A 24908-nucleotide genomic window follows, 5' to 3' on the forward strand; every position below is an offset into this window, starting at 1 on the left:
GCAGCCCACTTGTCTTCCTTTTTCCTCAACCAGGGATTCCCCGCCACTATGGTTAACAGAGCCCTCAAAGGCATCTTATCCATTTCCCGCACTTCTGCTCTCGCTTCTTCCCCTCCATCCCAGAACCGTGACAGGGTTCCTTTTGTCCTCACTTTCCACCCCACCAGCTTCCGCATCCAAAGTAACATCCTCCACCATTTCCCCCACCACCAGCACGATGCCACCATCAAACACATCTTCCCCTCCCCTGTCAGCATTCCAAATGGACCGTTCTCTCCACAACATTCCAGTCCACTGCTCTATCACCCCCAAGACCTCATCCAGTTCCCACGGCACCTTCCCATGCAATCGCAGGAGGTGTAACACCTGCCCCTTTACCTCCTTCCTCCTCACTGTCCCATGGTCCTAGACACGCCTTTCAAATAAAGCAGTGACTCACTTGCAATTCTTTCAATTTAACCTACTGTATTCACTGTGCACAACGCAGTCTCCTCTACACTGGGGAGACTGAATGTGGCTGGGTGACCGCTTTGCAAAACACCTCCAATCAGTCCACAAGCGTGCCCCCAGCCTTCCAGTTGCTTGCCATTTTAATTCACCACCTTACTCTCATGCTCATATTTCTGTCCTCTGCCTGCTGCACTGTTCAAATGAAGCGTGATTAACAGCATTTCATCTTTTGATTAGGCACTTTACAGCCTTCTGGACTTAACATTGATTTCAGCAACTTCAGACCATGAACTCTGTCCTCCATTTCATCTTTTTTTTGCCAAGTATCAGGCTGTATCTTGTTTTCATGTTTTTACTTTTGGACAGAGCTGTTCATTATTCTGCCATTAACACCTACTCTGGACCAATGTTTTGTTTCTTTATGACAATCATTACCACTCCCTTTGCCTTTTGTTTCATGACATCTTTGCTATTTAATCTTTACCGCCTTCTTCCCATCCTAGACCTTCCTTTTTGTTTGACCGCCCCTCCCCACCTTCAACAGCTCAAAGCCCTTCACATTTCTACCTCCCTTGTGTTCTGAAGAAGAAGATTTCTTCATTTTGTTTATTGCATTATCTTGTGGATTTATAGGCACTTTGATTCATCTTTTTGAGCAGTGATGGTTTACAGATGTATTAACATGACTAGGTCTCAAGACACAAAAGCAAAGTACAGCAGATGTTGGAAATACTCAGCAGATCAGGCAGCATCTGTGGCGAGAGAAATAGAGTTAGTGTTTCAGGTCGATGACATTTCTGTTGAAACATTAACACTGTTTCTCACTCCACAGTGACTACCTGACCTGCTGGGTTCCTCCAGCACTTTCTGTCTTTTCATAAATTTCATAAGTCTCGGGTGCACCCGTGCACAGCAAGTGAACCACAAGCAGTGTTATTTCACAGGAAATTGGCTGAAACTTATGGTATGCAATGCACTTAGGGTATGCAAGCATAATCATCATTTGAAGCAGACAAAGTGATCCCACACATCAACACTTCTTAAATCTACACTCTGATAATTACTTTTGTTGGATAATTGAAAACACAAGTTTTATTAATACGAGCTGAAAAGAGAATGGGCTAACCATTACAGTGATTGAGTATACTCATCTTTCTATTTCCTTCAATGAATGCTCCACAAAGGAGCCTTTAGAAAATTATCATGAAGAGGCAAAGTTTTTTTAAAGTTTTTTTTAAGTAGGTTGTAGGTCATTTTTGATCTTTATTCTTTCATGGGATGTGGGCATTACTGGCAAGGCCAACATTTTTGTTGCCCATCCCTAATTGCCCTTGAACTGAATGGCTTGCTAGGCCATTTCTGAGGGCAGTTAAGAGTCAACCACATTGCTGTGGGTCTGGAGCCACATTTAGGCCAGACTAGGTAAGGACGACAGAATTCCTTCCATGAAGGGCGTTAGTGAACCGGATGGGTTTTTACAACAATCGATGAAAGTTTCATGGTCACCATCACTGAGACTAGCTTTCGATTCCGGATTTTATTATTGAATCTAAATTCCACCAGCTGCCGTGATGGGATTTGAACCCACGTCTCCAGAGTATTAGCCTGGGCCTCTGGATTACTTGTGCAGCAACGTTACCACGACAACACCATTTCCCCTTTAAAAGGTCACAAAAAGGCTTCACTGATTTTTACCCATTCCCTTCTATTTTAATTTCTAGTTAATTTGATCAACAGTGTTTAAAATCGCAATGTTTTTTAATCATTCCTGGTGCATCAAGTACCTCACCTGTCTGCGCTGTATAGTTCCTGAGCCTGAGGTGAGATTGAGGGGCTACCAACCGAACAAAAGGTTGAATCCATAAACTACAGGTGGGTCTTCGAAATTCCCACTGGAGATGTGGGGGTTGATTTGAAATGGACTGAAATGATTTTTTTTGTTGATGTTGAATTTCTGCTGTTGCTGCAAAATGCCTTCAGTTATTCTGCCTGAAAATGGCAATATTCTAGTTTCCTTTAAATATCCATCCTTGAAAGTGAGAAGCTAATTATTTGGAAACGTGTGCAAGCTAAATTGGATGTTCGTTCAACAGAGGAGCAGACATGAAGGGCCAAATCCAGCTCTTATTTCTTATATTCTCATGTCCGCTAGGATGATTGAGTTGGGGAGGCGGGGGGGGGGAACGATTACACACACGCATGCACTCATCTCCGCCATGGGCAGGAATCCATGTGCCCACAGACACAGGCCTCAACTGATCGTCAAAGGTTCTTGTCCATAATGAGTGCATCCATTAAGATGTGCTTTTCCAATCAGACTTGGCACAGTGCGGGATTGTCCCAGGTTCCATGTTAGGGATACTGGTTAAGACCATAAGACCATAAGACATAGGAGCAGAAATTAGGCCATTCGGCCCATCGAGTCTGCTCCACCATTCAATCATGGCTGATAAGTTTCTCAACCCCATTCTCCCACCTTCTCCCCGTAACCTTTGATCCCCTTACCAATCAAGAACCCATCTATTTTGGTCTTAAATACACTCAATGACCTGGCCTCCACAGCCTTCTGTGGCAATGAATTCCAAAGATTTACCACTCTCTGGCTAAAGAAGTTTCTCCTCATCTCTGTTCTAAAAGGGCTTCCCTTTACTCTGAGGCTGTGCCCTCGGGTCCGAGTCTCTCCTACTAATGGAAACATCTTCCCCACGTCCACTCTATCCAGGCAGGACTGGGGAAGAATCGTCCACCAACCTTAACCCCCGTTGCCCACTGAGGATTCAGTTAAGGAAAATCTGTTGAACTTTTTTATAAAAATAAAGAATTAATGTCACCATCCACTGCACTCATTGTGCACATTCTGTGAAATTCCCTGGGGTGGGGGGGCGGTGGTGGTGGCAAGACTAGGGATGGAAACCTCAGCCAAGCACCGAGTGAGGGAGGGGAGAGGAAGGTTTGGAGGTAGAGCAGTGTTGGTGATTCACAGCTAGCTGGAGATGTGCCTTTAAGTGCTGGAGCCATTCACTGACTCTGAATATTTTCAGTAGGTGTCAGTATAGTTTTTTTTCTCTGCCCGGTCGCAGTCGGGGCTCCCTAGTTGTTGGCTGACAGCCACTCTCCGTCTGCAGGAGGACAACCTCGGTGGCTGTTTATTTCTTCATAAAATAGAGAGAAGGGAGGGAGAGAGAGAGAGAAAGAGAAACAGCAACTTCCATCATCTGACAACCGCTTTGGGAACAGGAGCTGCTACACTGACAGCAGAAAACTCGACCCAGTGCATGCAACAGAGGGACAGACAGAGGGAATTTGCTTATTTTCCATCCGACCTGCGACAGAAATCAGTTCCCAATAATTGTTAACTAGACCCACTGGACGAGGATGTTGCAGTTAAAGCTAAAACCGCGATTGCTGACTTCGTATCGCACTTGAAAAGAAGAGGGTGGGTGGGTGGGGAGGGTGGTTGAAAGGTTTTACATCTTCGGGGGAGAATTTTAACCCCAATAAAATTTAACCCTCTAATTGCACACTGCTCCAGCCCGTCCCGCTTCTACCTCCACCCTCCCCTCCGCCACCAGCCCCCCCACCCCCCACCCCACCGCCCCCATCACCCACCCCTTACCTTAAGCCTGCGAGGCTGCCGAACAGATGCACCCATGGTTGATGCCAAGAGCAGGAATATGAAGTGTCTGACTTTCTTCCTCATGCTTCCAGAGGCGGTGAAGAAATCCAAGAAGGCACCCAAAGGCAGCCGGCTGCCCGTCTGCTGCGACATCCTCACCTTGAAGAAGAGGATGGCCGCTGAGATCTACAGCAGCAAGAAAGCGCCTGGCCCCCCCAGCACCAGTGCGCACAGCTACCAGCAGAATCTCCACAACAACAACACCATCCAGTCTACCAACTGGCAGGGACTGTACCCCACCATCAGAGAGAGGTAAGAAGGGAGAAACATAACCCCCCCCCCAAAAAAAAATAATAAATAAATAAAAGCCTCTTGACCTGCCTGCTACCTTAATAAACCCCCAACATCTGGAACCTCGTTTCTAACTAATCCAACTTTTGTCGTTTTCACAACGGCTGTTATTTCGTGAGATTTGTGGATTATTTTAAATCGGGGGCAATGGGTAAACTTTTAACAGTCAACTCTTAGTGCATGGGCTGCCTTTATCTGTAAGGCTTCCACTGCTGTCTCTCTCTATTTATATCTGTATATATAACTGTGGCAGCTTTATGTCACACGGATGCCTGAAACCCAAGCAATTGACACAGAGAAACCTGGCAGCAGAGTATGTTGTGGTCGCTTTCACTTGAGAAGTGTTCAGCCTGGAATGGGTGTTTATTTGTATTTTTGTTGTTGTTGTTGTGTGACTTACTTGGAGCACCCCCCCCCCCCCCCCTCTCTGGTTGGGGGAGGGGGCAAGCGGGGGTTGAGGGTTTTGTGAGAGGTGGTAGGGGTGATAATGGAATAATTAACAGCAGTTGGCATGGGCGCCCTGAGAGGGAGCTGTTATTTAACAGCAAATTATTAAAAGTGGATGTCTAGCTGTTGCTTTTGTCAGTGTGGGCTATTTCCTCAATAGCATTAGATAAAGCAGCTGAAGTCAGAGATTGTGTACAATGTGCAGGGATGAATCACCAAAAAATTGCTTTAATTCAGTGTCAACAATAAATGTGCCCTGCTCTTAAATTAAAATCACCTCAGTAAAACTGTAAAACCACAAGATTGGGGAGAGGGAGTGCAGTTGGGGGAAAGCCTAAGGGGTTTTGATAGAATAGATATTAAAACGCTTGTCCCTCCCTGACAAGTGGGTCAATAATCAGAAGTCATATATTTAAAATCATTAGTAAAAGATTTAAAGAATCAGATAATTGTTATGGAGCAAGAACGAGGCCATTCAGCCCATCATGTCTGCACCGGCTCTCCAAATGAGCAACTCATCTCGTGCCACTCCCCCACCTTCCCCTCATAACCCTGCACATTCTTCCACTTCAGATAACAATCTAATTCCCTTTTGAATGCTTCAGTTGAAGCTGCCTCCACCACACTCTCAGGTAGTGCATTCCAGATCCTAACCACTCTATTGATCTTGCCTCCACCACGCTCTTAGGCAGTGCATTCCAGTAGGAGGAGGACGAGCAGACCTTTTACATTCAGTGTTGTCGAAGGGTCTGAGACACTGTACCCAAAAAGGTGATAGGAGCTGGCTCCACTAGTAATTTTAGAAGCGTTTGGACAGGTTCTTGAGGATGAGGAATTTACAGGGTCAAGGGCAAAAAGCAGGGACCTGGGACTAAACACTACTGTATTTCCAAAGGGCCAGCACAGGCACAGTGGGTCAAATGGCCTCCCTCTGTGCTGTAAGCTTCTATGATTTGAGTTAAAAAAAAACAAAGCCTCATTTTTAAAGTCAGCAGGAGGGGGTTCCTATGAAACAACCTCCTGGAGAGGCGATTGGGAACACTTGTGGTTGTGAGTGAAGGGCGGCTTCAAGGTAGGGAAAAGGCTTCATCAGGCATTTTAGATTGAATAAGGCTGCATGGTGTCGTGGGCTGTACGTTCACTGTGAATGGAGAATTTTAACAACGAGGAAGGATTGGACAGGCTGGAGTTATTTTCTTTGGAACCGAGGGGGCTGAGAGGCGATTTCGCTAAGGTGGAAAAAATTATGAGGGGCCTGGATAGAGTGAGTAGGAAGGAACGGTTTCCTTTAGCAGAGAGGTCAATAACACAGAGGTAGAGATTTAAAGTAATTAAGAGCAGGATTAGAGGGGGGTTGAGGAGAAAATTTTCCCCCAAAGAGTGGCTGAAGTCTGGAACTCACTGTTTGAAAGGGCGGTAGAGGCACAAACCCTCATCACATTTCAAAGCACTCGGATACATATTTGGTCCGCAGCCCTGTTGGTCACAGCGCTTCAAGAACTGAGATTAGGCTGGATCGCTCACTTGACAGCTGATGGGCTGAATGGTCTCCTTCTGTGCTGTAGCTTTTCTATATGAACATCGGTACTGCTGAAAAAAATAGACTTTTTTTGTCGACATTTTTCACCTTGCATTCATCAGGACAATGTCAGGGGAAGCAACAACTTATACTGTATGAGAAGAGAGTGCTGATTCGTTGGTAAATGGACTCTGATTGGTAGAGGCGTTACTATGGAGAATGCACCAGTGGATGGTGACTGACAGTTAACTGTCAAGCTTTGTTTGAAATTTAAACCAGACAGCTTGACTCTGATTGTTCAAGACATTGCCCTAGGGAATGAACCAGCGAATAGCTGTCACTTATTTTGTTTAGCTGAAACAGGTGCAATATATGTACATGTTCCTTCTGTCTGCAAAGAACAGGGCCCCTGTATTGATATGTGTAACTTCCAGTACATGCAAAACGTCACACTGCGAGCCCCACTGACGATCTTAAATTGGTAGTCAATGTAATTCTGCCAGTGTGATGCTAGCTATGTAGGCTGTTTGTCCAGAATACTGGCAGATCATATCAAATAGCATGTCCCTTCTGCTGTTCACAACGGGCAAGGTACAGACCATACCCAACCAGCCCCTGCTGGCAAAATTCAAAACACAGTGTCCAACATTAGATGTGATTCCGCGATTGGACAACATTTGCTAAATAATCCTCAGTGTGCTAAGAATTATGCTGACAGCCAATTTAAGATTGTCAGTTGGGCTCACAGTGAGGCACATTAGCGTGTACTGGCAGCTACATATAATTAATACATGGTCCCTGTTCTTTGCAGACTGAAAAAACATGTATACACATTGTGTCTATTTCAGCTAAACAAAATAAGTGACAGCCATTTGCTGACTCATTCCTCAAGGTAATTCCTTGACCAATCAGAGTCAAGCTGCCTGGTTTAAATTTCAAACAATGCCTGGCAGTTAACTGTCAGTTACCATCCATTATGCCATTCTCCATGGCAAGCCTCTACCAATCAGGGTCCACATGCCAACTAATCAGCACTCTCGTCTCATACAGTATAAATTGTTGTTTCCCCTGACATTGGTATTTTCTTGCGAATTATCCTGATGAGTGCAAGACAAAAAGCTTTGACAAAAAAAGTCTCTTCTTTTCAGCAAGCCTCAAGTTCTGTACTACCAAACGACTAAATTGATTAACATCACTTGTAACTTTTTCTGACCGAATGCACGTGCGATGTTTCTTCTCCCTTAGAAATGCTGTGATGTTTAACAACGATTTAATGGCAGATGTTCACTTTGTGGTGGGACCACAAGGAGGGACCCAGCGGTTGCCTGGACACAAGGTAAGCGACAATTGTTTTGGAAGCGAAATGATTATTCACCAAACGCCCAGAGTGCATCAATAACCAACACTCTCAAAAAATCAATTTCTTGCTTTGACCAACCATCAGTCAGTTATCTGTTGCACTATAGAAGTGCTTTTTTAAAAAATCATTGCTTTCATTTTACAGCCAGTCCAAAAGGCTAGTGGAATGTTAGCCTTTCTATCCAGATATCTAGAATACAAAGGGGGAGAAGTCATACTTCATCTGTACAAAGCCCTGGTTAGACCACACCTGAAGTACTGTGGGCAGTTCTGGGCATCACATCTTAGGAAAGATACATCAGCCGTGGAATGAGTGCAGGGTAGATTTGCCAGTATGATACCCAGACACTGAGGGTTAAATACGAAGAGCCAGTACATAAACTAGGAGTGTATTCTCTGGAATTTAGAAGGTTAAGGGCTGATTTGATATTTAAGATATTAAGGGAACAGATGGGGTAGACAGACAAAAACTAGTTCCTCTAGTTGAGTAATTCAGATGAGGGAGCAGAGTCTACAAGTTAGATCCAGACCTTTCAGGAGTGAAATTAAGAAACACTTCTACACACTAGGGTTGGTAGAACATGGAACTATCTTCCACAAACAGCTAACGATGCCAGATCACTTGTTACCTTTAGTCAGTCAGATTTAAAATTATTATGGGATATGGGGCAAAGGCAGGTAAATTAGTTAGGCCACAAATCAGCCATGATTTCATTGGACGACAGAACAGGCTCAATGAGCTAAATGTCCTCCTATCGTTTCCATCTTCCTATAAAACTTTGCATTGTAAATGGGTTATGTCAAAGAATGATGGATTAGTATATTGAAACCAAACGAGAATTAGTGGTACGGCAATTTCTCTTTCAGCAGATAAACCTGGTTTTCTGAGTGGAAATGCTTAAAATTTTTCCCAAATGGTGTCCTTAAGGTGACCTGATGGTATTCAACATTAAAACTCCAATGTTTGGAAATCATGGAGTGATCTGGGTGAATTTTTTTTTAAAACAAAAACAGGAATACCTGGAAAAACTCAGCAGGTCTGGCAGCATCGGTGGAGAAGAACAAAGTTGACATTTTGAGTCCTCATAACCCTTCAGCAGAACTAAGTAGAAATAGGAAAGGGGTGAAAAATAAGCAGGTTTAAGGGGGAGGGAGGGGGAAGAAGTGGGGGGGGTGGGATTGTAGGGACAAGCAAGCAGTGATAGGAGGAGATAACCAAAAGATGTCACAGACAAAAGAACGAAGAGGTGTTGAAGGTGGTGATATTATCTAAAAGAATGTGCTAATTAAGATTGGAGAGAAAGACAAGCAAGGTAGCTCTATTGGGGCTGGGGTGAAATAAACCATGGGTGGAATACATTTAAAAATAATGGAAATAGGTGGGAAAAGAAAAATCTATATAAATTATTGGAAAAAACAAAAGGGAGGGGGAAGAAACGGAAAGGGGGTGGGGATGGAGGAGGGAGTTCAAGATCTAAAGTGTTGAACTCAATATTCAGTCCGGAAGGCTGTAAAGTGCCTAGTCGGAAGATGAGGTGCTGTTCCTCCAGCTTGCGTTGAGCTTCACTGGAACAATGCAGCAAGCCAAGGACAGACATGTGGGCAAGAGAGCAGGGTGGAGTGTTAAAATGGTAAGCGACAGGGAGGTCTGGGTCATTCTTGTGGACAGACCGAAGGTGTTCTGCAAAGCGGACACCCAGTCTGCGTTTGGTCTCTCCAATATAGAGGAGACCGCATTGGGAGCAACGAATGCAGTAGACTAAGTTGGGGGAAATGCAAGTGAAATGCTGCTTCACTTGAAAGGAGTGTTTGGGCCCTTGGACAGTGAGGAGAGATGAAGTGAAGGGGCAGGTGTTGCATATTTTACGTTTGCATGTGGAGATGCCGTAGGTGGGGGTTGAAGAGTAGGGGGTGATGGAAGAGTGGACCAGGATGTCACGGAGGGAATGATCCTTATGGAATGCCGTCTTGGGGGGGTGAAGGGAAGATGTGTTTGATGGTGGCATCATGCTGGAGTTGGCGGAAATGGCGGAGGATGATCCTTTGAATGCGGAGGCTGGTGGGGTGATAAGTAAGGACAAGGGGGACCCTATCATGTTTCTGGGAGGGAGGAGAAGGCGTGAGGGCGGATGCACGGGAGATGGGCCGGACACGGTTGAGGGCCCTGTCAACTACCGTGGGTGGAAAACCTCGGTTAAGGAAGAAGGAGGACATGTCAGAGGAACTGTTTTTGAAGGTAGCATCATCAGAACAGATGCGACGGAGGCGAAGGAACTGAGAGAATGGGATGGAGTCCTTACAGGAAGCGGGGTGTGAGGAGCTGTAGTCGAGGTAGCTGTGGGAGTCAGTAGGCTTGTAATGAATATTGGTGGATAGTCTATCACCAGAAATTGAGACAGAGAGGTCAAGGAAGGGAAGGGAAGTGTCAGAGATGGACCATGTGAAAATGATGGAGGGGTGTAGATTGGAAGCAAAATTCATACATTTTTCCAAGTCCCGATGAGAGCATGAAGCAGCACCGAAGTAATCATTGATGTACCGGAGAAAGAGTTGTGGGAGGGGGCTGGAGTAGAACTAGAACAAGGAATGTTCCACATACCTCATAAAGAGACAGGCATAGCTGGGGTCCATGCAGGTACCCATAGCCACACCTTTTATTTGGAAGAATTGAGAGGAGTTAAAGGAGAAATTGTTCAGTGTGAGAACAATTTCAGCCAGACGGAGGAGAGTAGTGGTGGATGGGGATTGTTCGGGCCTCTGTTCGAGGAAGAAGCTGAGAGCCCTCAGACCATCCTGATGGGGGATGGAGGTGTAGAGGGATTGGACGTCCATGGTGAAGAGGAGGCAGTTGGGGCCAGGGAACTGGAAATTGTTGATGTGACATAAGGTGTCAGAGGGATCATGGATGTAGGTGGGAAGGGACTGGACAACGGGAGAGAGAAGGGAGTCTAGATAGTGAGAAATGAGTTCCGTGGGGCAAGAACAGGCTGTCACAATCGGTCTACTGGGACAGTCCTGTTTGTGGATTTTGGGGAGGAGGTAGAAGCGGGCTGTCCGAGGTCGGGAGACTTGGAAGCTGTGGAGGGAAGATCTCAAGAGGAGATGAGGTCAGTGACAGTCCTGGAAACAATGGCTTGATGTTCAGTGGTGGGGTCATGGCCAAGGGAGCGGGCGGAGGAAGTGTCTGCAAGTTGACGCTCAAGCCTGATAGTCGCCCAACCTCAGACGGTCTGCTTCTACCTCCTACCCAAAATCTACAAACAGGACTGTCCCGGCAGACCGATTGTGTCAGCTTGTTCCTGCCCCATGGAACTCATTTCTCGCTATCTTGACTCCCTTCTCTCTCCCCTTGTCCAGTCCCTTCCCACCTACATCCGTAATCCCTCTGACACCTTACGTCACATCAACAATTTCCAGTTCCCTGGCCTCAGCCTCTTCAACATGGACGTCCAATCCCTCTACACCTCCATCCTCCACCAGGATGGTCTGAAGGCTCTCAACTTCTTCCTCGAACAGAGGCCCGAACAATCCCCATCCACCACTACTCTCCTCCGTCTGGCTGAACTTGTTCTCACACTGAACAATTTCTCCTTCAACTCCTCTCACTTCCTCCAAATAAAAGGTGTGGCAAGGGTACCCGCATGGGCCCCAGCTATGCCTGTCTCTTTATGGGGTATGTGGAACATTCCTTGTTCCAGTCCTACTCCGGCCCCCTCCCACAACTCTTTCTCTGGTACATCAATGATTACTTCGGTGCTGCTTCATGCTCTCATCGGGACCTGGAAAAATGTATTAAGTTTGCTTCCAATCTCCACCCCTCCATCATTTTCACATGGTCCATCTCTGATACTTCCCGTCCCTTCCTTGACCTCTCTGTCTCAATTTCTGGTGATAGACTATCCACCAATATCCATTACAAGCCTACCAACTCCCAAAGCTATCTCGACTACAGCCCCTCACACCCGCTTCCTGGAAGGACTCCATCCCATTCTCTCAGTTCCTTCGCCTCCGTCGCATCTGTTCTGATGACGCTGCCTTCAAAAACAGTTCCTCTGACATGTCCTCCTTCTTCCTTAACCGAGGTTTTCCACCCATGGTCGTTGACCGGGCCCTCAACCGTGTCCAGCCCATCTCCCAGGCATCCGCCCTCACACTTTCTCCTCCCTCCCAGAAACATGATCGGGTCCCCCTTGTCCTCACTTATCACCCCACCAGCCTCTGCATTTAAAGGATCATCCTCCGCCATTTCTGCCAACTCCAGCATGATGCCACCACCAAACCCTTCACCCCCCTGGCGGCATTCTGTAAGGATCGTTCCCTCCGGGACACCCTGGTCCACACCTCCATCACCCCCTACACCTCAACCCCCTCCAACGGCACCTCCCCATGCAAATGCAAAATATGCCACACCTGCCCCTTCACTTCCTCTCTGCTCACCGTCCAAGGGCCCAAACACTCCTTTCAAGTGAAGCAGCATTTCACTTGCATTTCCCCCAACTTAGTCTACTGCATTCGTTGCTCCCAATGCGGTCTCCTCTACATTGGAGAAACCAAACGCAGACAGGGTGTCCGCTTTGCAGAACACCTGCGGTCTGTCCGCAAGAATGACCCAAACCTCCCTGTCGCTTGCCATTTTAACACTCCACCCTGCTCTCTTGCCCACATGTCTGTCCTTGGCTTGCTGCATTGTTCCAGTGAAGCTCAACGCAAACTGGAGGAACAGCACCTCATCTTCCGACTAGGCACTTTACAGCCTTCCGGACTGAATATTGAGTTCAACAATAGATCTTGAACTCCCTCTTCCATCCTCACCCCCTTTCCATTTCTTTCCCCTCCCTTTTGTTTTTTTCCAATAATTTATATAGATTTTTCTTTTCCCACCTACTTCAATTATTTTTAAATGTATTCCACCCATGGTTTATTTCACCCCAGCCCCACTAGAGCTACCTTGCTCGTCCTGCTCTCCAATCTTAATTAGCACATTCTTTTAGATAATATCACCACCTTCAACACCTCTTTGTTCTTTTGTCTGTGACATCTTTTGGTTATCTCCTCCTATCACTGCTTGCTTGTCCCAACAACCGCACTCCCCACCCCCCTCCACCCCCCACCTCTTCACTCCCACCCTCCCCCTTAAACCTTAAAGCTTATATTTCACCCCTCTCCTTGGATTCACTCAGTTCTGTTGAAGGGTCATGAGGACTCGAAATGTCAATTTTTTTCTTCTCCGACTATGCTGTCAGACCTGCTGAGTTTTTCCAAGTAATTCTGTTTTTGTTTTTATCTCTGAATTTTTTTTATTCGTTCATGGGATGTGATTTATTGCCCATCCCTAATTGCCCTTGAGAACTGAGTTTCTTGTTAGACCATTTCAGAGGGCATTTAAAAGTCAACCATATTGCTGTGGGCCTGGAGTCATACATAGGCCAGACCAGTTAAGGATGGCCGATTCCCTTCCCTAAAGGGTATTAATGAACCAGATGGGTTTTATGGTCATTATTAGTCTTTTAATTCTAGATTATTTTTTATTGAATTCATATTTCACCATCTGCCGTGGTGGGATTTGAGCCTGGGTCCCCAGAGCATTGCCCTAGATCTCTTTACTAGCCCAGTGACAATACCACTATGCACTGCCTCCCCTTACATTTGGTGTAAAGGTCAGCATTTATTTTAAATCTGGCCTGGGAATGGTTGGTGCTGACCTTTGCTACAATAACTGCACTGATGCTCTATTCTCCATCTTACCCGCTAACGTTGAAATGAAGACTAAAATCTTTGTCTCTGACATTCGTTCAGTCCGATACGAGGTCAATATCCCACAAACACACTTTTGCCACTCAAGCATTTGATGTTGCCTCACACCACAATGTGTCTCCTAATTAAAGGTAACAGCTAAGAAATAAATGGGTCAATTTACTTCAATTGGGAAACTCAGCTTGTTAACAGAAATGTCAACATTCTCTCCTTCCCATTTAAGTGGCTTGATTTTGACACAAATGTTTTAATTACAGCAAAAAGGGATTTTTCCTTTCATTTGCTTGGGATGGTGGAGGGAAGATTATCTGTTCAATCATTTTAATAGCATTTATGTGCTAACCCCATGCACTGATGTACCTCTCATAAATATGCCATCGGTTTCACACCTCCATAGCAACTGCAGTATGAATGGAATTCCTTATACTCCAGGATCTGGGTCATCATCAACAAGGTCTGCTGCGTAGGGTCAATATTCAGAGTTGAATTTTAGCACACTTTCAGGAACAATGCTGCAGACTGGTCTGCCTTCATACCTTGGAGAACTTCAATTCCACTTACAACAACTTTTCTTCTCAAACTTGGGGCACTGGAAGAATTGTTCCTATTTGTTGGGGTATATGAGCAGTGTCTTTTCCAAGTTAGTGATTACTTGTGTGATAATGAAATTTAGTCGTTGGGTAGGACAGAACTTGAGCGTTGCTGAAAAAAGACATTCTCTGTCAAAACTTTTCGTCTTTCACTTATCAGGACAATTCACAATATCAATGTTGGGGAAACAACAATTTATATTGTATGAGAAGAGAGTGCTGATTGGTTGGCAAGTGGACTTTGATTGCTAGGGGCGTTTCCATGAGGAATGCACCAGTGGATGGTGACTGACAGTTAACTGCCAAGCATTGTTTGAAATTTAAAACAAGCAGCTTGACTGGTCAAGACATTGCCCTGGGGAATGAACCAGTGAATGGCTGTCACTTATTTTGTTTAGCTGACACAGGCACAATGTGTGCACATGTCCTTTCTGTCTGCAAAGAACAGGGCCCTGTGTAATAATATATATAGCTTCCAGTACACACAAATGCACCACACTGTGAACCCAACTGATGATCTTAAATTGGTTGTCAGCATAATTCTTAGCACACTGAGGATTATTTAGCAAATGTTATTGAATTGTGGAATCACATCTAACAAACACTTTGTTCCCCTGAGATTGGTATTTTCTTGCAATTTGTCCTGATGAGTGCAAGATGAAGAGTTTTGACAAAAAGTGTCTCTTTTTCTCAGCAATACTCAAGTCATGAAATTTCTTAGATCGATTAGGTGAAGGACAAACTGTGGCACACAGATTTCATGGTGGCAAATATGAGGTCATCCACTTTGGATCTAAAAGTATCAAACACAGTACATGCTAAGTGTTGGCTAAATGAAAAGCTAGAAACAGTGGAAGTCCAAAGAGACTGGGGTACAGGTAGTTAGATCATTAAAATGTCATGATCAGGTACAGAAAATAATCAGAAAGGCTAATGGAATTGCTGGCCTTTATATCTAGATAACTAGAATACAAAGGAGTTGAAATCATGCTTCACATCTACAAAGCGCTGGTTAGACCACACTTATGGGTGTTAGAAAAACCCCCAAGCCTTGTTGTAAAGAAGACACTGACTCAAATGATTTTGGTAGAGACAATTTATGGCAGAGCTTACTTCTCCACTCTAACACAATCTCCCCCAGTGCTGGCTGACTCTTCTTTATATGCACATCTGTCTTTATAGGCACATCTGAATATAATTAACTACTTAATAGCCAACATCTGTTGATGTTATTACCTTAAACTACTGGGTATTTGACATCCATTAACAGAACCAGAGATACTAACACTGGGCACCACACATTAGGAAGGCTACATGGGTCTTGGAGGGAGTGCAGCATAGATTCACCAGAATGATACCTGGGCTCCAAATGTTAAATTATGAGGAGCGACTACACAAACTAGGATTGTGTTCCTGGGAATTTAGAAGGTTACAGGGTGATTTGATCAAAGATTTCAAGTTGTTAAAGGAAACAGATAGAGTAGATAGAGATAAACTATTTCTGCTGGTTGGGGAGTCTAGGACTAAGGGGCATAGTCAAAAAATTAGAGCCATATCTTTGAGGAGTGAAATTAGGAACCACTTCCACACATGAAGTGTGGTTGAAGTTTGTAACTTCCTTCCAAAACATCAAGTGATGCTAGATCAATTGATCATTTTAAATTTGAGGATGATAAAATTTTGCTATCCAAAGTTATTAAGGGATATAGGGAAAAGATGGATATATGAAGAAAGGTCATATATCAGCCATGATCCCATTGAATGGGGAACGTACTTGAGGAGCTAAATGGCCTCCTCCTGTTCTTGCTGGTGTTCTTTTTATGACCTTACCAACTGTATCTGGTCTTCCTTCCTCCATCCCTGCAGTATGTCTTGGCCGTTGGGAGCTCAGTATTTCATGCAATGTTTTATGGGGAACTGGCTGAAGATAAGGATGAAATTCGAATCCCTGATGTTGAACCCGGTGCTTTTCTTGCTATGCTGAAGTAAGTATCATTTCCTATTTCATTAATTATGTTAGACCACCTTCAATGATCGAGTAATTTAAAAAAAAACAAACAATATATATATGTTGATAATGTTTAAAGTGTAGCCCCTGATGTGTTGATGTGACCAGATATCAGCAGTAGTCTTACTAAAATGTCCAAGAAAGTTTGGCTGTGAGTTACGGGGTGACCAACTCTAGTGGGATAAAATAAGGGGCACATCGACTAGGGGGCGGGGGTGTGTGGGGTGTTGGTAAGCATGAGTGGGCGGGGTGGAGAGTCTCAACATGATGTTTTGAGTCTACAGTGGCAGTTGGGGGGTGGGGGGGGGGGGGTGTAGCGATGGGGAGGTGAAGGTTAAAGTCAACTAAAGTCTACAAATTGAGTCACAGTTGTTGAGTCACAGTGTTATCATCCCTCTGCTGGATGACTCATTCACTTGCAGCCCCGCTCGAATTACTCAAACTCATCCTGGAGACTCCCAGGATCAGTTTCCTGGAGACTATCCTAGAAATATGGGATAAAAGGTTTCCCTTAAGGAACACAGCGCAGAGTCAAAATAAGGGACAAAAACAGAATTACCTGGGAAAACTCAGTAGGTCTGGCAGCATCGGCGGAGAAGAAAAGAGTTGACGTTTCGAGTCCTCATGACACTTCAACAGAACAGATTTTTTGTCGAAGGGTCATGAGGACTCGAAACGTCAACTCTTCTCCGCCGATGCTGCCAGACCTGCTGAGTTTTTCCAGGTAATTCTGTTTTTGTTTTGGATTTCCAGCATCCGCAGTTTTTTGTTTTTATCAAAATAAGGGACAGTTGCCTAAAATATGGGGCAGTTGGTCACCCCGGTGAGACATGGTGTCAATGCTTGCTTGGATGTAAAATTGTTTTATTTGGCTGTGCCTGATAAGACAATAAAATGTTAAGTAAGTTGGTATTGAGATCACAGCAGTGCTGGCTACGTCCTTGCTGAAGTACGCTGGTTGAGGCCCAATTGTTGGCGACACGATCTACTGACCAAAAAGTCATATTGCACATATTTCTGGACACACCAGCAACAAATTGCATTTATATAGCACCTTCAGCACAGAGAAACTTCACCTCATGGCGGTTGACGGGCACGTCATCAGACCAAATTTGACACCGTGCCACATAAAGCTACATGAGGGGAGGTGACAGAAAGTTTTGTCAACGAGGCAGGTTTTTAAGGAACGTTCTGAAGGAGGGAAGAAGGCTGGAGAGGTTTCGGGACGGAATTCCCGAACTTAGGACCTACTCAGGTCACCATGGCAACACATTGGAGGCAGGGGTGAGGTAGTCTTAATGAGGGCAAAACCCTTACACGACTAGCCTTCCATAGTTTGTGCTCAGGGGGAAAACTAGTAACAGTGGCCGGAATTTTCCAGCCCCTCACCCCTCCGGGATCTCCCGGTCCCACCGATGCGAACCGAGATCTCAATGGCTCGTTGGCCTCGCTCCGGGAGAGTCTGCCGCGGAGAGGGGCTGACAAATTCCGGCCAGTGTGTCCACCGCCCTGAGACACCCTCAGAAGCAAAATAACCGATCCTTACAGTGCTCCGTCTCAACATGGAATGACTTCCAATGTTTTAGAATGTGTAATAGTTCAAGGGAAGCCCATTGTTACCTTTCTGTCTTGAGCGATCTACATTCATCTCCCAAACCCAGAACTTAATAATTTTATTGTATTTATAATTGTATTGCATTCACCGTTACAGAATGTCTCTTCCCACCCCCCACTTTGCAATAAGATCATTTCTACAAGGGATCAAAATTTAGGGACTCATTTCCTGTGTGCAGAATGAGGCTGAGTCCACGAATGCGGTCAGAAGCAACTGTTTGCTTTAAAGAGTCGGGTGTCAATGCAGGGTGTGTGTGTGCGTGTGGTGTTTTTTTTTTCAGACGCTATTCGCTTTGACAGCAACAGACTTAAACTGCTGTTACCTTTTGCATGTCAGCTCAGCTTTGAACATGCTGAAAATACAGCCTCGATGACCTTGACTGTGCTGTATCTTACAATACGGCTTCCACTCTCATAAAAGCCTCCATGCTTGCTCAGTTCCGGGCGAGGTTAGTGTAGCCGAGGAGCAGTGCACCTTTAACGTTTGGGGTAAAGATCAGTTGCAGTGAGTATGAATGCTGGGTGTTGGTCGCACGCTCCCCATTCTGAAAGCTAAAGATCTTCATCGCGGGGAGGAGAATGGTTTTACACGGCTTCTCTCAAGCTCCAGTCAACCGGCAGCTTCACAGTATAAAACTGGAGAAAAGGAGCGACTGAGAGACAGCAATAATTGTACAGACTACTTTCACTAATATTAACAATTAAGTGACAATTCAATGGGCTACAGGAAATGTAATCTTGTTCCTGAAAATTGAAAGCCTTTCATTTATATAACGCCTTTCACGGCTTCAGGATGTCTCGGTGCTTTACAGACAATTAAGCACTTTTTTGAAGGGTAGACACTGTTGGCAAAGTTAAATCTTTTCTTTCGACCCTTAGAACAACGCTTGCCTTTTTTGCAAATCTGAAGTCCCTGTGACTTGCAGAGCTATTAAATATACAATCTAATAATATCAAAACTGCATGCCCCTTTAATCCTGAGTGCTTCTTCAAAACTGGTGCAGACTGGTTGGTTCAAAACAGACGTGGGAGAGGAATGTGGGTCAGGGTCCCCGCACGGTGTGGGAAATGGTGGGAAAATCTGGGCAGTGATTTTCCCCAAATTGGCCAATTAGTGGGCCCGAGGGCGCCATCCAGCTCTCGATGTTGGAGGGCCAATAGGAGGCCCACCAGCCCAGAAGGAACAGCAGCCTGCAGTTCAGTTCAGACCTACGTACGAGCACTAGGAGCAGGACTGGGCCATTCGGCCCATCGAGCCTTGCTCTGTCATTCAACATAGATCATGGCTGAGCTGAATGTGGCCTCAACTCCACATCTGCCTACATCCGATAACCTTGGAGAGAGAGAGAGAGAGAGGTGGGTGGGGGGATCATCCAAAATGAGGTGCCCTCTCTGCACCTTTTAAAAGAAAAAAATGGCTGCAGCAGCCAGGCCAGCATCATGGAGGAAGAATCCCTCCACAGGGCAGGCTGCAGCTGCACCTGTCGCCAGCCAGGCAAGCAGGGAAGGCCTCAAAGCCTGTTGAAAGTGTTGGTCCACTGCCCCGAGAAGCTGCCTCAAGGCCGTTGTCCAAGTTCTTGGATGATTCAAGGGGCCCACAGACCCCGCCCCCTCCCACCCCTCTCCGCCTTGTGGGAGAACTGTTCAGTGATGGGATAGTACTGGCAAAGCAACATTCAGGCCTGTGGTGGGAACTTTCACCTCTGCCTGCTTTGGAGGAGAAAAGTCTGACCCCTATTTGATCTCTGGCGGTACAGTAGCTAATTATTTGACAGCTGTACGACAATTTACAAGAACACAAGAAACAGGAGCAGGCGTAGATCAACACGGCCTGTCGAGCCTGCTCCCCCATTCAACGCGATCACGGCTGATCTTGGGTTTCAACTCCATTTTCCCCCCACTCCCCATATTCCTTAATTCCCTGGGAGACCAAAAATCTGCCTATCCTGGCCTTAAATGTATTCAACGATGGAGCATCCACAACCCTCCAGGATAGAGAATTCCAAAGATTCACAACCCTTTGAGTGAAGTAATTTCTCCTTGTCTCAGTCCTAAATGATCGGCCCCTTGTCTGTGTTTTATTTATATATTCGTTCATAGGATGTGGGCGTCGTTGGCTAGGCCCAGCATTTATTGTCCATCCCTAATTGCCCTTGTTCAGAGGTAGGTTAAGAGTCGACCACATTGTTGTGGGTCTGTGCCCGCCATGCTTTAAATTCCCTGACCAGCGGAAACAATCTCTGTGTCCTCCCTATCAAGCCCTAGTTTCTCTGAGGGTTTGGGAGTGGGCCACCTTCTGCTAGAATAAGGACTCCACTGAATGACTGGAATTTTCCAGCCCCACCCCCCCCCCACCCGCGAGCCTGTGACGGGTTTCCCGTCACGTGAAGGGCTGGAGAATTCCAGCTGGTGAATCGCTTGGTCACCTCAGAAGAGTCAACTACCTTGGTGTGGGATTGGGAGTGACAGAATGGTCAGTCGCAATTAGCCTCAGCATGAATTCCAATCTGAATTCACCAGGCACTGGGTACACCTTTGGAAAATAAGAGGGATTGAAGCGAAAGCCCTCTCTGCACTCTGGAAAGAGATTGATTTAAAAATCGCAGCTTCACATGTCCTGCCCCCCCGTAAAGGTAACAATATTTGGTTAGCATGTGGCAAAACAGGAGAATTTCCCTCTGGTAAAATATCATAGTACACCAACCCAACGGGATTTTCCGGCCCTAATGTGGCGAGATCGGCTGTGGGAGATTCGGCGGCCCAGCCAAAAGCCCATTGACGTTCGGCGGGACTGGATGATCCTGGCAGTGGGCGGAGCTGGAAAATCCCGCCCGTCATTTTATTTGGCATAGAACCGTAGAAAAATGACAGCACAGAAGGAGGCCATTCGGCCCATCTCGCCCTTGCCAGCCCGAGGACACCCAAGTGCCCTTTCTAATCCCACGCCTATTTTGAATCAGTCCGGATTAAACTTTTTGGAACTTCGTGAGTTTGACAAGTGAACACTGGACTTTTCACTGCTACGTTTTTGTACATACACAGCAGACGTGACCATAATCATGCGCACCACATCAATGCTGGCAAATGCTCAGACTCTGTACGAATCTGGGAATAAAAACACTACCGTCAGCCCAAGTAACTATGAAGTTTGTTGGATTATTGTAAAAGGCCTAAGGGCCTTTAGAGAAGGAAATCTGCTGCCTTTACCTGACCTGGCCTACATGTGATCCGGTCCCACCGCAATGTGGTTGGCCGTTAACTACCCTGTGAAGTGGCCTAGCCAGCCACTCAGTGGAACCATTCCTCTCACAGGAGATGGCCCACCACCACCTCCTAAGGGAAACAGCCTTGCCAGTGACATCCACACTCTTAGACTTGAATTAAGAAAAAAATGTCATTGTAAGAAAAGAAAGACTTGCATTTTTACACCGTCTCTCACGATTGCCTGCCTTCCAGCCAGCAAAGTACTCTTGAGATGTAGTCACTGTTGTAATGCAGGAAACACAGCAGCCAATTTGTGCATAGCAACGTGACGATGAGCAAAATGCTTTTTTAAATAATGTCAAACGAGGGATAAATATTGTCCAGGACAATGGAGAGAAGTCCCCTGCTCCTCTTTAAGATTTGGCCATGAGACTTTACTGTTCAGCAAGGAGGGGAGGCAGGGCCTCAGTTTAATACCCCATATCTGACACAGCACCTCCAACAGTGCAGTACTCCCTCAGGCGTGTCTGGACTTCTGTACTCAAGACTTTGGAGTGGGACTTGAACCCACAACCTTGTAGCTCAAGGGATGAGCCACAGCTGACAGCTCCACAACAGCAGCTGGCCTTTATATAGCATCTTTTAAAGTGGAAAAACCTTCCAAGCTGCTTCACGTAGGCATAATCAAAAAGGAAAACGCCCTGAAGTGGGGCTTGAACCCACAACCTTCTGACTCTGAGACAAGGGAGCTACCCCTGAACCAAACCAACATAGAAAACATTCCCTTCCTGATAAGTAAGTTGTATTTTGGACGGTACAAAAGGTGGCCGCTCTTCTTAGCTTTGGGGGCCACAGAATTTGACCCCTTATGTTGCAGAGCAGGTAAGTGCTCAATTGCAACAATAGATAAATGACTGTACACAGACAGACTAATTCCTTCTTTCTGAGAGCTCAGGTACAGTTATACCTTGTAGAGTTTTTAATCTGTTGTTGCAAATGGTTGGAGAATTCCTCAAAAGGAGGGGCTAACAAAAGAACTTGACTTTGGACTCTCGAGAGTCCATCAAGCACCACTTATTTTCACGCTTGGGATGATGGCCTTGTGCCAACTCATATAAGATAGGGGCTTGAATAGAAGTGAATAAACAGCGAAATTTCTCTCCCTCTTTGATGGCTATTTTGGCTAGTTTTCCACATTTGTACTGTGGCATTGAAACATAGTGGAGTAGATTGACTGGAAATAAAATTCAGGAGAGGTGTAAGACAGGCCACTAAGGGGCCATTTTCAGGTTGGCAAGTGGAGTGCCCCAGGGATCAGTGCTGAGGCCTCCACTATTTACCATCTACATCAATAACTTGGATGAAGGGACCGAATGTATGGTTGCTAGATTGGTTGATGGCACAAAGATAGGTAGGAGAATAAATCATGAGCAAACATAAAGAATCTACAAAGGGATTTAGATAGGTTCAGTGAGTGGACAAAATACCAGCAGATGGATACTAATGTGGGAAATTGTGAACTCGTCCACTTTGGCAGAAAGAATAGAAAAGCAGTATATTATTTAAATGGAGAGAGATTGCAAAACTCTGAGGTACAGAGGGACCTGGGTGTCCTGGCACATGAATCTCAAAAAGTTAGTATGCAGGTACAGCAAGTGATTCGGAAGGCAAATGTTGATGTTTATTGCAATGGGAACAGAATGTAAAAGTAGGGAATTTTTGCTCCAGTTGTACAAGGCGTTGCTGAGACCACATCTAAAGTACTGGGTGCAGCTTTGGCCTCCTCACTTGAGAAAGGACATAGTCGCATTAGAAACAGTTCAGAGAAGGTTCATTGACTGATTCCTGGAGTGAACGGGTTATCTTATGAGGAAACACTGGACAGTTTGGGCCTGTATTCATTGGGGTTTGGAAGAACGAGAGATGATCTTATTAAAAGGGACTCGACTGGGTGGATGCTGAGAGGATGTTTCCCCTTGTAGGAGAGACTAGAACTAGGGGACACAGTTTAAGAGTAAGAGGTCTCCCATTTAAGACAGGGATGAGGTGATTTTTTTCTCTCTGAGGCTCATCAGCCTGTGGAATTCTCTTCCCCAGGGAGCAGTGGAAGCAGGGACATTGAATATTTTTAAGGCTGAGTTAGATAGATTCTTGATTGACAAGGGAGATTTTTGATTGACAAAAGATGTAAGAGGTAGGCAGGAAAGTGGAGTTGAAGCCACAATCAGATCAGCCACAATTTTATCAAATGGCGGAGCAGGCTTGAGGGGCCGAATGGCCTAGTTCTTCTTCTTATTCTTATGTAGGCTGGCAACTCAGTGCTACACAAAGTCAGGTCGACCCCACAGTAGAAGGGTAAATGGAGTTGAGAGATCCAGATCAGCCATGATCTTGTTGAATGACCAAACAGGCTCGAGGGGCCGAATGACCTACTCATATTCCTAATGTTCTTAACAAGATGAGGCCTTAATCCACAAACAAGTCCAACTCTGCCCCTTTCAGAGGTAACAATTTATTTAAATTGTGTTGGTGATCCCATTATAAATAGCAATCAACAAAACGATATCAAGGCTGCTCAGCACTACATCAGCATCAGCAAGATCAGCGCAGCAAATATAAACCCCTCTATTGGGAGAGATTTCTTCTAGATAGAATAAGCCACACTTGGACAGTTTGAAATTGGCCCCCCTTCTGTAGACAAGTATAACCCCAGAACCAGGTCCAATTGTTTGTTAATATCCTGGCTTTCTTTGCAGGTACATCTACTGTGACGAGATAGACCTGGCTGCGGACACAGTCTTAGCCACCCTGTACGCTGCAAAGAAGTACATCGTTCCTCATCTAGCCCGAGCTTGTGTTAACTTCCTGGAGACCAGCTTGAGTGCGAAGAATGCCTGCGTGTTGCTGTCTCAGAGCTGCCTGTTCGAGGAGCCGGATCTGACCCAACGCTGCTGGGAGGTGATCGACGCCCAAGCTGAGCTGGCATTGAAGTCCGAGGGCTTCTGTGACATTGACTACCAGACGCTGCAGAGCATCCTGAATAGGGAGACCCTCAACGCCAAGGAAATCATTCTGTTTGAGGCTGTACTGAACTGGGCAGAGGTGGAATGCCAGAGGCGGGACCTGTCGGTCAACATTGAGAACAAACGCAAGGTCCTGGGCAAGGCGCTCTACCTGATCCGCATCCCGGCCATGACTTTGGACGATTTTGCCAATGGCGCAGCGCAGTCTGGCGTGCTCACCCTCACTGAGACCAACGACATCTTCCTCTGGTACACCGCGGCCAAAAAGCCCGACTTGGAGTTTGTGTGCAAACCCCGGAAAGGCCTGGCCCCGCAGCGCTGCCACCGCTTCCAGTCCTGCGCTTACCGCAGCAACCAGTGGCGCTACCGGGGCCGGTGCGACAGCATCCAGTTCGCCGTGGACAAGCGGGTCTTCATCGCCGGCTTCGGCCTGTACGGCTCCAGCTGCGGCTCAGCCGAGTACAGCGCCACGCTCGAGCTGAAGAGGCAGGGCGTCCTCCTCGGCCAGAACTTCAGCAAGTTTTTCTCCGACGGCTCCAGCCATACCTTCCCCGTCTGGTTCGAGCACCCCGTGCAGATCGAGCCGGACACCTTCTACACAGCCAGCGTGGTGCTGGACGGAAACGAGCTGAGCTACTTTGGCCAAGAGGGAATGACTGAAGTACAATGTGGAAAAGTCACTTTTCAGTTCCAGTGTTCCTCAGACAGTACCAATGGCACAGGGGTACAAGGAGGGCAACTCCCAGAGCTAATATTCTATGCCTGAGTAACAGTAATGCTTTGGAGATCCCCCCGCCCCCCCCCCCCCCCCCCCCCCCCCCCCGCCCGCATTCTGTCCTTCATTCCGTCTCGTGTGACTGGCACACATTTCAAAAGGCAACAAAATGAAGCCCTTCATTGTAAGTCACTCGTGTCATCACCTGCGGTTTCATTCTCAAGGAGCTACAGCCGAATGCAGTTCCCACACTCACTG

The 24908-nt window shown here is 46.1% G+C and overlaps 1 protein-coding gene across 2 annotated transcripts in view; it reads left to right on the forward strand.

The window, feature by feature from the left end:
* btbd3b (BTB (POZ) domain containing 3b) overlaps window positions 1–24701 on the forward strand; it is a 60216-nt gene extending 35515 nt beyond the window's left edge. The window contains exons 2-5 of one of the 2 annotated variants that reach the window (XM_041175747.1): window positions 4159–4378; window positions 7629–7719; window positions 15953–16071; window positions 23669–24701. In XM_041175747.1, coding sequence (XP_041031681.1) covers window positions 4239–4378; window positions 7629–7719; window positions 15953–16071; window positions 23669–24701 — 1383 coding nt within the window. In that variant the 5' untranslated portion in view covers window positions 4159–4238. Of the gene's footprint in view, window positions 1–4100; window positions 4379–7628; window positions 7720–15952; window positions 16072–23668 lie in introns of those variants that run through there. The other variant, XM_041175739.1, reaches the window with a different exon arrangement.
* The last annotated feature ends 207 nt before the right edge of the window (window positions 24702–24908 follow it).

This window comes from Carcharodon carcharias, chromosome 2 (genome assembly GCF_017639515.1).
Source record: "Carcharodon carcharias isolate sCarCar2 chromosome 2, sCarCar2.pri, whole genome shotgun sequence".
Taxonomy (NCBI): domain Eukaryota; kingdom Metazoa; phylum Chordata; class Chondrichthyes; order Lamniformes; family Lamnidae; genus Carcharodon; species Carcharodon carcharias.